The following is a 17,078-nucleotide window of genomic DNA, read 5'->3' on the forward strand; positions in this document are numbered from 1 at the left end:
GCTCAGCCTTGCTCTGCCCTGCTCTGCTCTGTTCTGCCTCTGCTCTGCTCTGCTCTGTTCTGCTCTGCCCTGCTCTCTATTCTGCCATGTTCTGCTCTGTTCTGCCCTGCTCTGCTCTGCTCTGTTCTGCTCTATTCTGCCATGTTCTGCTCTGTTCTGCCCTGCTCTGCTCTGCTCTGTTCTGCTCTGTTCTGCCCTGCTCTGCTCTGTTCTACCCTGCTCTGCTCTGTTCTGCCCTGTTCTACCCTGCTCTGCCCTGTTCTGCTCTGTTCTACCCTGCTCTGATCTGTTCTGCTCTGCTCTGCTCTGTTCTACCCTGCTCTGCTCTGTTCTGCCCTGTTCTACCCTGTTCTGCCCTGTTCTGCTCTGTTCTACCCTGCTCTGCTCTGTTCTGCTGTGCCTTGCTATGCCCTGCTCTGCTCTGTTCTGTTCTGCCATGTTCTGCTCTGTTCTGCCCTGCTCTGCTCTGCTGTGTTCTACCCTGCTCTGTTCTGTTCTGCTCTGCCCTGCTCTGTTCTATTCTGCCATGTTCTGCTCTGTTCTGCTGTGCCTTGCTCTGCCCTGCTCTGCTCTGTTCTGTTCTGCCATGTTCTGCTCTGTTCTGCCCTGCTCTGTTCTGCCCTTTCCTGCCCTGCTCTGCTCTGTTCTGCCATGCTCTGCCCTGTTCTGTTCTCCCCTGCCCTTCTCTGCCTTGCTCTCTTCTGCCCTGCCCTGCCCTGCCCTGCCCTGCCCTGCTCTGTTCTGCCCTGCTCTGCCCTGCTCTGCCTTGCTCCTTTCTGTCCTGTTCTGCTCTGCCATGTTCTGATCTGTTCTGCTCTGCTCTGTCCTGTTCTGCTCTGCTCTGCTCTGTTCTGCTCTGTCCTGTTCTGCTCTGTTCTGCACTGCTCTGTTCTGCCCTGTTCTGCTCTGCCCTGTTTTGCCCTGCCCTGTTCTGCCCTGCTCTGCCCTGTTCTGCCCTGCGCTGTTCTGCCCTGCCCTGTTCTGCCCTGCCTGTTCTGCCCTGCCCTCTTCTGCCCTGCCCTCTTCTTCCCTGCTCTGCCCTGTTCTGCTCTTCCCTGCCCTCTTCTGCCCTGCCCTCTTCTTCCCTGCTCTGCCCTGTTCTGCTCTTCCCTGTTCTGCTCTGCCCTGTTCTTGCATGCTCTTTTCTGTTCTCTTCTCCAGTCAAAGAGGCAATGTTCTAGTGCTTAACAAGAGCAATAAACCATGAACTCTGGCACAACTGTGTGTTGTGAGATTATGTTTTTATTAACCCTTTATTAGCTTACCTGTCAAGATTACGGTACTGGAGGGGCTGTAAACCCAATGTAGCAAGTTATTTTCCAGACAAATTCCTTCTCTCTCCATTTGTCATGTGGAGTGTCAAGATCAGCTACAGTGCACTATGTATGTACAGTATAGTACTGTTGATACCTGGCACATCAGTCAGTCATGAATTATAGCTACCTGGGATGAATATAATTCAGTCTTCACTCATATAGCCCAGGCTGTTTAAGATCCTGTTAGAATACTCCACAGATCTGAGCTACGACAAATCTGCTCACGGTAAAGTGAATAAATGATAACAACATCGAACAGCGGTGCTGGGTGCTTGGTAGAGGGACAGCTGTGTGTCGGTGTGTGTTATAGTGGGCTGGGATTGGCATGGAGAAGCAGGAAGCTGGGTGCTTGGTAGAGGGACAGCTGTGTGTCGGTGTGTGTTATAGTGGGCTGGGATGGGCATGGGTGCTTGGTAGAGAAGCAGGAAGCTGGGTGCTTGGTAGAGGGACAGCTGTGTGTCGGTGTGTGTTATAGTGGGCTGGGATGGGCATGGAGAAGCAGGAAGCTGGGTGCTTGGTAGAGGGACAGCTGTGTGTCTGTGTGTGTTATAGTGGGCTGGGATGGGCATGGAGTCTGTGTGTGTGTTATAGTGGGCTGGGATGGGCATGGAGAAGCAGGAAGCTGGGTGCTTGGTAGAGGGACAGCTGTGTGTCGGTGTGTGTTAAAGTGGGCTGGGATGGGCATGGAGAAGCAGGAAGCTGGGTGCTTGGTAGAGGGACAGCTGTGTGTCGGTGTGTGTTATAGTGGGCTGGGATGGGCATGGAGAAGCAGGAAGCTGGGTGCTTGGTAGAGGGACAGCTGTGCTGTCTGTGTGGTGTGTGTTAAAGTGGGCTGGGATGGGCATGGAGAAGCAGGAAGCTGGGTGCTTGGTAGAGGGACAGCTGTGTGTCGGTGTGTGTTATAGTGGGCTGGGATGGGCATGGAGAAGCAGGAAGCAGGAAGCTGGGTGCTTGGTAGAGGGACAGCTGTGTGTCGGTGTGTGTTAAAGTGGGCTGGGATGGGCATGGAGAAGCAGGAAGCTGTGACTGATACAATTTCTCTCACTTGAGGGCTTCCAGCGGCGCCTGTTGCCATGTTCCAACACTGGAGTGGAAAAACGCGACCAGCGCTTCACCCTAATGCATTTGTCACACTATAGGCTTGTTTGCGTCATGGCATAGCAGCCTAGATACCTGTACAATCCCTGAGGACTGTTTAGTCACATCGCTACTCTGCTTCCATCCTCACAGAAACACTCATGAAATCCACATAGTAGTGGGGAAGGAGAGAAAAGAGAGAGAGGGCTCCCCAACTCGACAAAGAGAGAGAGAGAGATGGGTAGAGGTAGCAACACTGGAATTTGGGGAAACCTGTTTGCCTCTGGCTGAGTGAGTCTGTAAAGATAAAAATAGTTGCAACATGAAACAAGAGAGATTTATAAAAAAATATATATATAAAAAAAAAAGAGATGAAAAAAATGAGATAAGCAAGCTGACATGAAGACATTTCTTAGGGGGACAACACTTTCATGTGAGGCACAGGGAGAATAGACAGATGAAGAAAACAGGCCTTTGTAGTGTGATCACTAGTTCTGACGGTTCATTTTGACTAGTAGAACAGTTGCAAAAGCTAACAGAAAGACAAACCCAAGCTGCACATTAAAGGGCTATAGTGTGCTAATGACTAGTACTATGTTTTTATTAGTACTGCTGTGATCTCATTCGCTGTAATAATAACTAATAGAATGTTGCTCAGTGTGTTGTCATACCTCTTTAAGTCTTCCTGGGTGTGTGGAACATTCAGGTAGTGTGCTTCCTGGTTCAATTCTGATACGAATATATTATGCTTAAATCTCCTGGGTTGAGACCTTTTGTCTGATTACCTGCCATTGTTGACTGGGATCAGTTCTGGGATCAGCTCTTTTGTAATAGAGAGAGCGTTCCATCTCTGCTGCTCCACAGCCCAGGCCCAGCCTTACACTCACCTGCAGAGATGAAAGAAGTCTTTTGTATGTCAAAAGAAAAGACAACGTTCATATTTATGCCCTTTCCTGGCTTCATTTAGTTTTTTCTAACATCAAAATCATTCCCCGTTTCAGGCTTTTCCACTTGGTTTGAACTTTTGTGTTTAAAATAAATCAAATAAAATAAAATGTTATTTGTCACATGCACCGAATACAACAGGTGTGGACCTTACAGTGAAACAAATGCTTACTTACAAGCCCTTAACCAACAATGCTTTAAGAAGTTAAGGAAAAAAGTGTCAAGAACAAAATAGATAAGTAAAAAATTGAAAATAACAAATAACATTTCCTTTCTTCTCTCTCTTTCTCCCCTTTTTACTACTTCCCATGTCCTCCCTCCTTGCTCCTCCTTTGCTCATTACTGTGTACTTTCTGCCTCCTCTGACACTCGACCTGCTCTGGCCCGCTGACATTCCTGACCGTCTCCTTTCATCCTTCCTAATCCCTTCTTTATGTCTTCACCATCTCTTACTTTCCCCTCTGCCTTTATCTCCCCATTCCATCACTCTTCTATCGCTACCTCACCTTCTCACCCCTCACCTCTCCTCTCATCTCCTCACCCTGCACCCCTCTCCTCTCATCTCCTCACACTGCACCCCTCTCCTCTCATCTCCTCACCCTGTACCCCTCTCCTCTCATCTCCTCACCCTGCACCCCTCTCCTCTCATCTCCTCACACTGCACCCCTCTCCTCTCATCTCCTCACCCTGTACCCCTCTCCTCTCATCTCCTCACCCTGCACCCCTCTCCTCTCATCTCCTCACACTGCACCCCTCTCCTCTCATCTCCTCACCCTGTACCCCTCTCCCCTCCTCTCATCTCATCTCCTCAACCTGTACCCCCTCCCCTCCCCTCTCCTCTCATCTCCTCACCCTGTACCCCTCTCCTCTCCTCTCATCTCCTCACCCTGTACCCCCTCTCCTCTCATCTCCTCACCCTGTACCCCTCTCCTCTCATCTCCTCACCCTCTCCTCCTCTCTCCTCTCTCCCCTCTCCTCTCATCTCCTCACACTGTACCCCTCCCTCTCCTCTCACCTCCTCACACACCCCTCTCCTCTCCTCCTCCTCTTATCTCTCACCCTGCACCCCTCTCCTCTCATCTCCTCACACACCCCTCTCCTCTCCTCTTTGCTCTGTACCCCCTCTCCTCTCCTCTCATCTCCTCACACTGTACCCCTCTCCTCTCCTCTTATCTCCTCACACTGTACCCCCTCCTCTCCTCCACTGTACCCCTCCTCTCCTCTTATCTCCTCACCCTGTACCCCTCTCCTCTCCTCTCATCTCCTCACCCTGTACCCCTCTCCTCTCCTCTCATCTCCTCACACTGTACCCCTCCCCTCCCCTCTCCTCTCATCTCCTCACCCTGTACCCCTCTCCTCCTCTCATCTCCTCAACCTGTCCCCCTCCCTCCCTCTCCTCTCTCATCTCCTCACCCTGTGCCCCTCTCCTCTCCTCTCATCTCCTCACACTGTACCCCTCTCCTCTCCTCTCCTCTCCTCTCATCTCCTCACCCTGTACCCCTCTCCTCTCCTCTCATCTCCTCACACTGTACCCCTCTCCTCTCCTCTCATCTCCTCACCCTGTACCCCTCTCCTCTCCTCTCATCTCCTCACACTGTACCCCTCTCCTCTCCTCTCATCTCCTCACACACCCCTCTCCTCTCCTCTCATCTCCTCAACCTGTACCCCTCCCTCCCCTCTCCTCTCATCTCCTCACCCTGTACCCCTCTCCTCTCCTCTCATCTCCTCACACTGTACCCCTCCTCCTCCTCCTCTCCTCTCTCCTCACCTGTACCCCTCTCTCTCCTCTCATCTCCTCACACCCTGTACCCCTCTCCTCTCCTCTCATCTCCTCACCTGTACCCCTCTCCTCTCCTCTCATCTCCTCACCCACCCCTCCCTCTCCTCTCATCTCCTCTCATCTCCTCTCCTCTTATCTCCTCCCTGTACCCCTCTCCTCTCCTCTCATCTCCTCACCCTGTACCCCCTCTCCCTCTCCTCTCATCTCCTCACCCTGTACCCCTCTCCTCCTCCTCTCATCTCCTCACCTGTCCCCTCTCCTCTCCTCTCATCTCCTCACCCTGTACCCCTCCCCTCCTCTCATCTCCCCCTCTCCTCTCATCTCCTCACCCACCCCCTCTCATCTCTCTCCCCCTGTATCCCTCACCCCTCCCCTCTCCTCTCATCTCCTCACCTGTACCCCCCCCTCCTCTCTCTCATCTCCTCACCTGTACCCCTCTCATCTCCTCATCTCCTCACCTGTACCCCTCTCCCTCTCCTCTCATCTCCTCACCTGTACCCTCTCCTCCCCCTCTCATCTCCTCCTGTACCCCTCTCTCCTCTCATCTCCTCACACTGTACCCCCTCTCCTCTCTCTCTGTACCCTCTCCTCTCCTCTCATCTCCCCACTCCCTCTCCTCATCTCCTCACACTGTACCCCTCTCCTCTCCTCTCATCTCCTCACACTGTACTCCCTCCTCTCCTCTCATCTCTCATCTCTCCTCATCTCCTGTCACCCTCTCTCCTCTCCTCTCATCTCCTCACACTGTACCCCCCTCTCCTCTCCTCTCATCTCCTCACACTGTACTCCCCTCTCCTCCTCTCATCTCCTCACACTGTCTCCCTCCTCTCCTCTCACCTCCTCTCCTCTCCTCTCATCTCCCTCACCTGTACCCTCTCCTCTCCTCTCATCTCCCTCACACTGTACCCTCCTCTCCCTCCTCTCATCTCCTCACACTGTACTCCTCTCCTCTCTCCTCTCCTCTCATCTCCTCACACTGTCTCTCCTCTCCTCTCATCTCCTCACACCTCCTCTCCTCCTCCTCTCCTCTCATCTCCTCACACTGTACCCTCTCCTCTCCTCTCATCTCCTCACACTGTACTCCTCTCCTCTCCTCACCTCTCATCTCCTCTCATCTCTCACACTGTACCCCTCTCCTCTCCTCTCATCTCATCTCACACTGTATCCCTCCTCACTCCTGTACTCCTCTCCTCTCATCTCCTCACACTGTACCCTCCTCCTCTCATCTCCTCACACTGTACTCCTCCCTCCTCCCTCTCCTCTCCTCACACTGTACTCCTCTGTCCTCTCCTCTCCTCTCCTCTCCTCTCATCTCCTCACACTGTACTCCCCTCTCCTCTTCCTCTCATCTCCTCACACTGTACTCCTCTCCCTCTCCTCTCCTCCCTCCATCTCCTCACACTGTACTCCTCTCCTCTCCTCTCCTCTCTCTCCTCCTCTCATCTCTCACACTGTACCCCCCCTCTCCTCTCCTCTCATCTCCTCACACTGTACTCCCCCTCTCCTCTCCTCTCATCTCCTCACCCTGTACCCCTCTCCTCATCATTCTATCCCCTCTCTTTGCTCTTACTCTTTCCTGTTCCTGCCCCCTCTCCTCTCACCTCCTCATCCTCCGCCCATCTCCTCTCCTCTCACCTCCTCATCCTCCGCCCATCTCCAATCCTATCCTCTCTCCCTCTATCATCTCTCCCCCTATCCTCTCTCCTCCTATCCTCTCTCCCCCCTCTAGACTCATCAGGACATGTGACGGAGGGTGTGTTGGAGCCAGAGAACACCCTGTCCCAACAGATCAGTGAGGTGGTGAAGCAGCCGGCCTTCATAGCAGGGATAGGAGCGGCATGTTGGATCATCCTCATGGTGTTCAGTATCTGGCTCTACCGACAGCGTAAGAAGAGGAGTGGCCTCAGCACTAACTACGCAGGCATCCGCAAGGGTCAGTACAACATGCCTCACCTAATGGCAGCACACTGGAATCACTAGCTCAAAGTGTCCTCAAGCACTGATCTAGGATCAGGTAACTCTATTCTCAACCCTTAATGTAACAGTTAATAGGATGAAAAATAGCTGAGATTGTATCAGTGGTTAAGGGTCATTTTGTGATTCCTACGCCTACTCTCATATCAGCTCTCAATTAAGCCGCTCTTAGTTTTCAATTAATTTATCCTTAAAAACTCCAGTTACTGTATCACATCCCCCCCAGCAATCCCTCGATCCCCCCCAGCAATCCGTCCATCCACTCAACAATCCCTACATCCCCTCAACAATCCCTCCATCCCTCAACAATCCCTCCATCCCTTAACAATCCCTCCATCCCTTAACAATCCCTCCATCCCTCAACAATCCCTCCATCCCCTCAACAATCCCTCCATCCCTCAACAATCCTCCATCCCTCAACAATCCCTCCATCCCTCAACAATCCCTCCATCCCTCAACAATCCCTCCATCCCTTAACAATCCCTCCATCCCTCAACAATCCCTCCATCCCTCAACAATCCTCCATCCCTCAACAATCCCTCCATCCCTCAACAATCCCTCCATCCCTCAACAATCCCTCCATCCCCTCAACAATCCCTCCATCCCTCAACAATCCCTCCATCCCCTTAACAATCCCTCCATCCCTCCTCTTCCATCAAAGTCTTGCAATCTTTCCTCAACAATCCTCCATCCCTCATCATTTGACAATTCCATCCCTTAACAATCCCTCCATCCCTCAACAATCCCTCCATCCCTCAACAATCCCTCCGTCCCTAACAATCCCTCCATCCCTCAACAATCCCTCCATCCCTCAACAATCCCTCCATCCCTTAACAATCCTCCATCCCCTTAACAATCCCTCCATCCCTCAACAATCCCTCCATCCCTTAACAATCCCTCCATCCCCTTCAATCCTCCATCCCTTAACAATCCCTCCATCCTCAACAATCCCTCCATCCCTCAATTTCCCTCCATCCCTAACAATCCTCCAGGGTGTTTTCCCTGTCCCTCCATCCCTCAACAGTCCCTCCATCCCTCAACAATCCTCCATTCAACAATCCTCCATCCTCAACAATCCCTCCATCCCTCAACCAGTCCCTCCATCTCAACAATCCCTCCATCCCCTTAACAATCCCTCCATCCCTCAACAATCCCTCCATCCCTCAAAATCCCTCCATCCCTCAACAATCCCTCCATCCCTCAACAATCCCTCCATCCCTCAACAACCCTCCATCCCTCAACAATCCCTCCATAGTTTAACAATCCCTCCATCCCTCAACAATCTCCATCCCTCAACAATCCCTCCATCCTTAACAATTTCCATCCCTCAACAATCCCTCCATCCCCTCAACAATCCCTCCATCCCCTTAACAATCCCTCCATCCCTTAACAATCCCTCCATCCCTCAACAATCCCTCCATCCCTTGTCCCTCCATGATCCCTCCATCCCCTTAACAATCCCTCCCCCTCCATCCCTCAACAATCCCTCCATCCCCTCAACAATCCCTCCATCCCTTAACAATCCCTCCATCCCCTTAACAATCCTCCATCCCTCACAACCTCCATCCCTCAACAATCCCTCCATCCCCTTAACAATCCCTCCATCCCCTTAACAGTCCCTCCATCCCCTCAACAATCCCTCCATCCCCTTAACAATCCTCCATCCCTTAACAATCCCTCCATCCCCTCAACAATCCCTCCATCCCCTTAACAATCCCTCCATCCCCTTAACAATCCCTCCATCCCCTCAACAATCCCTCCATCCCCTTAACAATCCCTCAATCCCCTTAACAATCCCTCCATCCCCTCAACAATCCCTCCATCCCTCAACAATCCCTCCATCCCCTTAACAATGCCTCCTCTTTCATGAAAGTCTTGCATCGTGCTGTATCATTTGACTTGAGGTGAGGTCTACCGTCTGAAAATGGTCCCTAGTACTTTGAGAAAGTTAAAAGCCCTTGAACATCTGCAGGTAAAAATGGATCTGTCTCCTGCAGTGAAGTCTCTCTATTCTGTTTCATATTTCCCTCTCTCTGATCCTGCCAGGGTGTTTTTGTGTGTGTAGTTCTTCTTTTGAAGTGCGTCTTCCGGTCGCACCAGTTTCTGTTAGCAGTTCCCACCTGAATGTGTCTGGAAAGACAGAACAACTTGCTATGATGAGCATGAATCAAGGAGAAACTAACATTTCTCTAGCTTGAAGTATACTTTTGGAATAGTTTTGAGTGAAAGCTTATGATGCAAATGAGAGTTTGAAACATTGTGTCATACTGTTGCATAAGATTCCTTACCATACCATTGTGCTTTTCACTCTCTGTCAGTGTCAGATTCTATGTGCTCTCTAGTAGTGGACACGGCCTACCTAACCTGCAGGGAGTTTACCTGACTGGATCCGATGTGACAGGGTTCAGTACATGCCCAACCTCTGCCCACAATAGTTTACGGAGTATGATGGAGTGCTATTAGGCTTTCTGTGTAGCTCTTTCCTGTGCTGCCTGGTTTAATATGCGGCTGTAGGCGTTGCAGCTGCTGCCTGCCTGCCCTCCCCTCCCCATGCCCTCCCCATGCCCTCCCCATGCCCTCCCCATGCCCTCCCCATGCCCTCCCCATGCCCTCCCCATACCCTCCCCATGCCCTCCCCATGCCCTCCCCATGCCCTCCCCATGCCCATGCCCCCCATACCCTACCCCCCCATGCCCATACCCCCCATGCCCTCCCCATGCCCTCCCCATGCCCTCCCCATGCCCTCCCCATGCCCTCCCCATGCCCTCCCCATACCCTCCCCATGCCCTCCCCATGCCCTCCCCATGCCCTCCCCATACCCTCCCCATGCCCTCCCCATGCCCCCTCCCCATGCCCTCCCCATACCCTCCCCATGCCCTCCCCATACCCTACCCCCCATGCCCTCCCCCCCCATGCCCTCCCCATGCCCTCCCCATACCCTCCCCATGCCCTCCCCATACCCTCCCCATCCCCCCCCCATGCCCTCCCCATACCCTCCCCATGCCCTCCCCATACCCTCCCCATACCCTCCCCATGCCCTCCCCATGCCCTCCCCATGCCCTCCCCATACCCTCCCCATGCCCTCCCCATCCCCCCTCCCCATACCCTCCCCCCTCCCCATGCCCTCCCCATGCCCTCCCCATACCCTCCCCATACCCCTACCTCCTTCTGCTGGGCTCAGGTACGCTGCTGAGTGCCAGGGTCAGGAGAGGTACACCATTCAACCTGGAGACACAAACAATATACTGGCTTAGGTCTGAATCCACCTCTGGCATATTGCCTATTGTGAGTCATGGAAAAGAGAGAGAAACCTGGATGAACCTAAAACACCTATCATTGCTTTGGAAAAGCCTTAGTTTCCACCCATGGTACCTCAGAGCTCTATCATGGTTGAACATTAATGTTGGTTTATAGTGAACATAATGGACTTTGATATCTCTATAGACTATAGAATTGACAGTGTACATCTTGGAGGTTGACTGCATTGTGTGCTAGTGTGCTTTAAACTCTAATCTGTGTTGCTATGGTTAGACAGATGCTAAAATCACAGGGTTGGTCTTCTTCATGGAAAAGGGTTGTGTGGTATGTTCAAAATGAAGCCATGCCCACATGCTATGCCCACATACAAGGCTTTTAACACTAGAGAAAATCCTCAAGGGACCCCAATTTGAGCCAATCAGAAGTCGTTCTGACTGCAACATTCCAACAGCTTAGTACATATATTTAGTATATATTTGCGCAAAAATGATCATTTTGTTGTGTTTATGGAGGTCTTGGGTAACATTAGAATATAAAGATATATTTTTCGGGGTGCTGAAATCAAAGGGCGGAACTTGTGGCCAATCAGTAGGACCTCTGAAGACTTTGTGAATACAGTTATCTGCTCGGAGGCTGGAGAGAGAGAGGCTAGTGGAGAAGCTGAGTTTGGCTCCAGAGACCATGAATGAGGACCCCTTCCTTTTCTTCCAGAGGAGCTAAGCAGTGTGTCAGTGTTTCCTCACATTAACTCTAACTCTCTGAGCACAGTAGGCAAATATCTCTCTCTCCTCTCTGTCTCTCTCTCTCTCTCTCTCTCTCTCTCTCTCCCCCCCTCTCTCTCTCTCTCTCTCTCTCTCTCTCTATTTCTCTCTCTCTTTCTCTCTTTCTCAACCCCCTATTTCTGCTATTTAAAACCACAAGAGGCCATGGTCTTTGTTGGAAGTGGTAACCAAGAATGTTTTGAGAGAAGAAGAGTATAATTGCAACCACATGAAGCAACAAGCTGGACTCAGTGTGAAGTGGGTTGAACTGGAGCTGTAGGAGGAGACAGAGTGTCCGTGTGTCCCTGCGGTCTGTGTGTGTCTGTGTGCGTGCGCCTGTGTTTGTTTATTCGTGCATGCTTGTGTGTGTGTGTGCGTGAGTCTGTGTGATATGATGTCTCGTCCAGCCAGTGAATAAGCTGTCTCTGACAGTCTCATCTCATTGTGGTAATTTGATTGAGTTTTTCAATCACGTTAATATTTCTCACCGAGCACCTCACATGTCAAGTGTCAATCTCTCTCCTCTTCAAAGCCGAACCGCAGACAGATTAAACCTTCCAAATAGACCAATCTATTCAGCTGCTCTGAGCTTCAAGGAGAGCAGAGCAGGAATCCAAACAAGAGGGAATAATTGTGGCATTAAAGGTTGTGTTTACATAAATAAAAGGAGATGAAGAGGTGAGGACAGCTGTACCTCAGTGATAGCTACAGCACCTTCAGAAAGTATTCATACCCCTTGACAACAGCCTGAATTCAAAATGGATAAAACATTTCTCACCCATCTACACAATATACCCTTTAATGATAAAGTGAAAACACATTATTTAACATTTTTACTAATTAATTGAAAATGAAATACAGAAATATCTCATTTATATAAATATTCATAGCACCTTGTCAATACTTTGGCTGTGATTAAATCTGTATTTCTGGGAAAGTTTATATGATCTTTCCACACCTGGTTACACTGGTTGTAAGGCAGAACACAGGATCCGCGTCGCGAAAAACATATTCTTGGTCGTACTGATGGTGAGTTGACGCTGATCTTATATTCAGTAGTTCTTGTCGGCTGTATGTAAAGAAACCTAAGATGACCTGGGGTACTAGTGTAAGAAATAACACGTAAAAAAACAAAAAACTGCATAGTTTCCTAGGAACGCGAAGCGTTTGACCACCTGGATTGTGCTATATTGGCTCATGTATTACCTTCAAAGCTCTGTCAAATTGGTTGTTGATCTTAGTTTGACAACCATTTTCTGGTCTTGCCATAGATTTTCAAGTAGATTTAAGTCTTAACAGTAACTCGACCACTCAGGAACATTCACTGTGTTCTTGGTAAGCAACTCCATTGTAGATTTGGCGTGGTGTTTTTGGTTATTGTCCTGCTGAAAGGTGAATTCATCTCCCAGTGTCTGGTGGAAAGCAGACAAACACATGTTCACAAATGCTCTCCATCCAACCTCACTGAGCTCGAGCTGTTTTGCAAGGAGGAATGGGAAAAAATTCAGTCTCTCGATGTGCAAAACTGATAGAGACATACCCCAAGCGACTTACAGCTGTAATCGCAGCAAAAGGTGGCGCTACAAAGTATTAACTTAAGGGGGCTGAATAATTTTGCACGCCCAATTTTTCAGTTTTTGATTTGTTAAAAAAGTTGGAAATATCCAATAAATGTCGTTCCACTTCATGATTGTGTCCCACTTGTTGTTGATTCTTCACAAAAATATACAGTTTTATATCTTTATGTTTGAAGCCTGAAATGTGGCAAAAGGTCGCAAAGTTCAAGGGGGCCGAATACTTTCGCAAGGCACTGTAGACTCAAAAAAACACCAAGATGTACTTAATACAAATGTATTCAATGATTCAATGATTTTATCTCCAAAAATGAAGGATCAATAGAACTGAATCTGTTTCTTAAAATGTATGTAATTTTATAAGAGGATAACCAACTATAGAGAAAATCAAGTGATTGAACTCATTTGAAGTCTGGTTTTTATCTCCTTGCAATCTCCTATCTTCCCACAGTGGCTCTGTGTTTAGAGGATTGTGGGTAATTCAACATTTTTAGATTGTATGATTATTTTACAACCCATTCCCACAACTCTTAATAGTAGAGGGAAACACAGTATCCTGCAATGTTGGCTGTAACACCACCAGTTAATGCTGGTGAATTGAGCACTGTGCTCAACAATGTCTCTCAAAATGGGTTAAACTGGCAAAGGATCAGATGCATAAATAAATGATTAAGTGGTGTTATAACACAGTCCCATGTTTCAAACATCCTCAGGATGATGTGTTTCAGCACTCTAGTAAAGTTAAGGATTCGTCTCCTTGAATTTGGTGGCAGCATAGTTGCCACTAGTCTTAGTGTCACAAAGCACTTCATTTTAACAGCGTGGAGTAAAGAGAACCCTGTTGTGTGTTGAGTAAAGAGAACCCTGTTGTGTGTTGAGTAAAGAGAACCCTGTTGTGTGTGGAGTAAAGAGAACCCTGTTGTGTGTGGAGTAAAGATAACCCTGTTGTGTGTTGAGTAAAGAGAACCCTGTTGTGTGTTGAGTAAAGAGAACCCTGTTGTGTGTGGAGTAAAGAGAACCCTGTTGTGTGTGGAGTAAAGAGAACCCTGTTGTGTGTTGCTCGTTGGATTCAAGAGAAATATATGTGTTGCTATGTTATGTTATATTAATGGTGTTTTTCTCTCTCGTTCCCCTTTCGTGGACCTCTGCTTGGACCAACAGTACCATCTTTTACCTTCACTCCTACAGGTAAGAACTTTTGATAATGCTTGACTTAAAATCTCATAACTGTCAATTTATCCACCTTTCAATGCAAGACTGCACTCACTGAGTTACACACAGCTGGCCTGAACAGGCCCAGTAGTCATTCTAGTCAGTCAGAAGATACACTCTTTGGTTAAAAGTACACAGCCACCAGAAAAGGAGCAGTGAGGTTTATGGTTCTACAAAGTGGTGTAGGTAATGTGTTCAGAGGTAAACGCTGAAAGAGGAGCGAGCCGTGCCGTGCCATGCTTGCTGCTAAGAAGCTGTTAAAACTGGCTGGGACTTGATCAAAGGGCTGCTGCTGCCCGCCTCTCTGCCTCTCTGCCTAGGATTTAGGATGATGACATGGTCAGTGACATGGACCAATCAGACAGAGCTGTGGACACAGTGTGATGATGTGGAGGCCCATCTCTCTCTCAGTTAAATTCAATTTGAGGGCTTTATTGGCATGGGAAACATATGTTAACATTGTCAAAGCAAGTGAAGTAGATAATTAACAAAAGTTAAATAAACAATAAAAAGTAACAGTAAACATTACACTCACAAAAGTTCCAAAATAATAAAGACATTTCAAATGTCATATTAAGTGCAAATAGTTAAAGTACAAAATGGAAAATAAATCAACATAAATATGGGTTGTATTTACAATGGTGTTTCTTCTTCACTGGTTGCCTTTTCTTGTGGCAACAGGTCACAAATCTTGCTGCTGTGATGGCACAATGTGGTATATCACCCAATAGCTATTCTTTGTGGGAATTCTTTGTGGGTTTGTGTAATCTGAGGGAAATATGTCTCTAATATGGTCATACATTTGGCAGGAGGTTAAGAAGTGCAGCTCAGTTTCCACCTCATTTTGTGGACAGTGAGCACATAACCTGTCTTCTCTTGAGAGCCAGGTCTGCCTACGGTGGACTTTCTCAATAGCAAGGCTATGCTCATTGAGTCTGTACATAGTCAAAGCTTTCCTTAAGTTTGGGTCAGTCACTGTGGGTTAGGTATTCTGCTACTGTGTACTCTCTGTTTAGCACCAAATAGCATTCTAGTTTGCTCAGTTTTTTTGTAAATTATTTCTGTAAATTCTTTCTCATGATTTGGTTTAGTCTAATTGTGTTGCTGTCCTGAGGCTCTGTGGCGTCTGTTTGTGTTTGTGAACAGAGCCCCAGGACCAGCTTGCTTAGGGGGCTCTCCTCTAGGCTAATTTCTCTGTAGGTGATTGCTTTGTTATGGAATCGTTTCCATTTAGGTGGTTGTAGAATTTAACAGCTCTTTTCTGGATTTGGATAATTAGCTGTTATCGGCCTAATTCTGCTCTGCTTGCATTATTTGGTATTTTTACGTTGTACACAGAGGATATTCTGCATGCAGAGTCTCAATTTGGTGTTTGTCCCATTTTGTGAATTCTTGGTTGGTGAGCGGACCCCAGACCTCACAACCATGAGGGGCAATGGGTTCTATAAATGATTCAAGTATTTTTAGCCAGATCCTAATTGGTATTTTAAATGTCATGTTCCTTTTGATGACATAGAAGGCCCTTCTTGCCTTGTCTCTCAGCTCATTCACAGCTTTGTGTTAAGTTAACTCAGCCTAAACATCAGTGCCACAGATATGTATAGTTTTGTGTGTTCTAGGGCAACAGTGTCTAGATGGAATTTGTGTTCGTGGTCCTGGCAACTGGACCTCTCTCTCTCTCTCTCTCTCTCTCTCTCTCTCTCTCTATCTCTCTATATCTCTCTCTATATATATATATATATTTTTATATATATATATATATATATATATATATATACATATATATATATACACCTGTGCCAATCCTTGTAAATCAGAGAGAGAGGGAGAGAAGAAAAGAGAGGGGGAGTTATGTGAATCTTGTGGTTGTGGTGACTAATCCCATCTGTGCAGAGCAGAGTCTTTATCTAAACTGTGAGAGTTGTTTTTCTCCTCCTTGTCAGCCACAGGGCTTGGTGGGATCACACCTTTTCTCCTCCTCGTCAGCCACGGGGCTTGGTGGGATCACACCTTTTCTCCTCCTCGTCAGCCACAGGGCTTGGTGGGATCACACCTTTTCTCCTCCTCGTCAGCCACGGGGCTTGGTGGGATCATAACTTTTCTCCTCCTCGTCAGCCACGGGGCCTGGTGGGATCACACCTTTTCTCCTCCTCGTCAGCCACGGGGCTTGGTGGGATCACACCTTTTCTCCTCCTCGTCAGCCACAGGGCTTGGTGGGATCACACCTTTACTCCTCCTCGTCAGCCACAGGGCTTGGTGGGATCACACCTTTTCTCCTCCTCGTCAGCCACGGGGCTTGGTGGGATCCCACCTTTTCTCCTCCTCGTCACCACGGGACTTGGTGGGATCACACCTTTTCTCCTCCTCGTCAGCCACGGGGTTTGTTGGGATCCCACCTTTTCTCCTCCTCGTCACCACGGGACTTGGTGGGATCACACCTTTTCTCCTCCTCGTCAGCCACGGGGCTTGGTGGGATCACACCTAATACTTTTAATGCTGCAATCTTGTTTTTTGAACCGCTGGACCGCTTTCAGGTGAAACCTATTTAGTCAGCTGGTTATTTCTGGGCCAGTTCCTTAATGCATGAGGTTAGAGTTGCTGCTTCTTTACATTTATAATCCTAGAAGCTGCCTTGGCACTGAATGTAAAGGCAGGATCTTGTCAGTGTTAATCTTCCGCTAGATGTTCATTTGAGAGGCGTTACATTTTGCGTCATGGAAGTCCTGAATGCTCTCTTTCTAGAACCTGACACCCTCAGCACACAGGGAGAAAAACACCTAACTGGAGGTGACAGCATTCCCTCCCCCATATGCCCCCCTAGACACAACTACGACAACATAAGCAACAAAAACGGGTCACAACTTCTGCAGCTCTATTGGAATGCTGGGTATGTACATCGTCAATGGTAGGCTTCGAGGGGACTCCTATGGTAGGTACACCTATGGTTGTTCTCTTGGCAATAGTACTGTAGACTACTTTATCACTGACCTCAAACCAGAGTCTCTTAGAGCGTTCACAGCAGTCCACTGACACTTCTGATCACATCAGATCACTGCATATTCACACTCTACTTGAACAGAGCTATGCTCAATCATCAAAACCAAAGGAACTGAATGATATTAAGAAATGCTATAGAGGGAAGGAAAATTGTGTGGAAATCTACCAAAAAATAATTAGGCCA

At 48.5% G+C, this 17,078-nt stretch overlaps 1 protein-coding gene across 1 annotated transcript in view; it reads left to right on the forward strand.

The window, feature by feature from the left end:
- robo1 (roundabout, axon guidance receptor, homolog 1 (Drosophila)) overlaps window positions 1–17,078 on the forward strand; it is a 423,568-nt gene that overhangs the window by 341,383 nt on the left and 65,107 nt on the right. Inside the window, exons 18-19 of the mRNA XM_042296381.1 lie at window positions 6,848–7,051; window positions 13,847–13,873. Of these exons, the coding sequence (XP_042152315.1) occupies window positions 6,848–7,051; window positions 13,847–13,873 (231 nt within the window). The remainder of the gene's footprint in view (window positions 1–6,847; window positions 7,052–13,846; window positions 13,874–17,078) is intronic.

Source organism: Oncorhynchus tshawytscha, linkage group LG13 (assembly GCF_018296145.1).
Source record: "Oncorhynchus tshawytscha isolate Ot180627B linkage group LG13, Otsh_v2.0, whole genome shotgun sequence".
Lineage (NCBI taxonomy): Eukaryota > Metazoa > Chordata > Actinopteri > Salmoniformes > Salmonidae > Oncorhynchus > Oncorhynchus tshawytscha.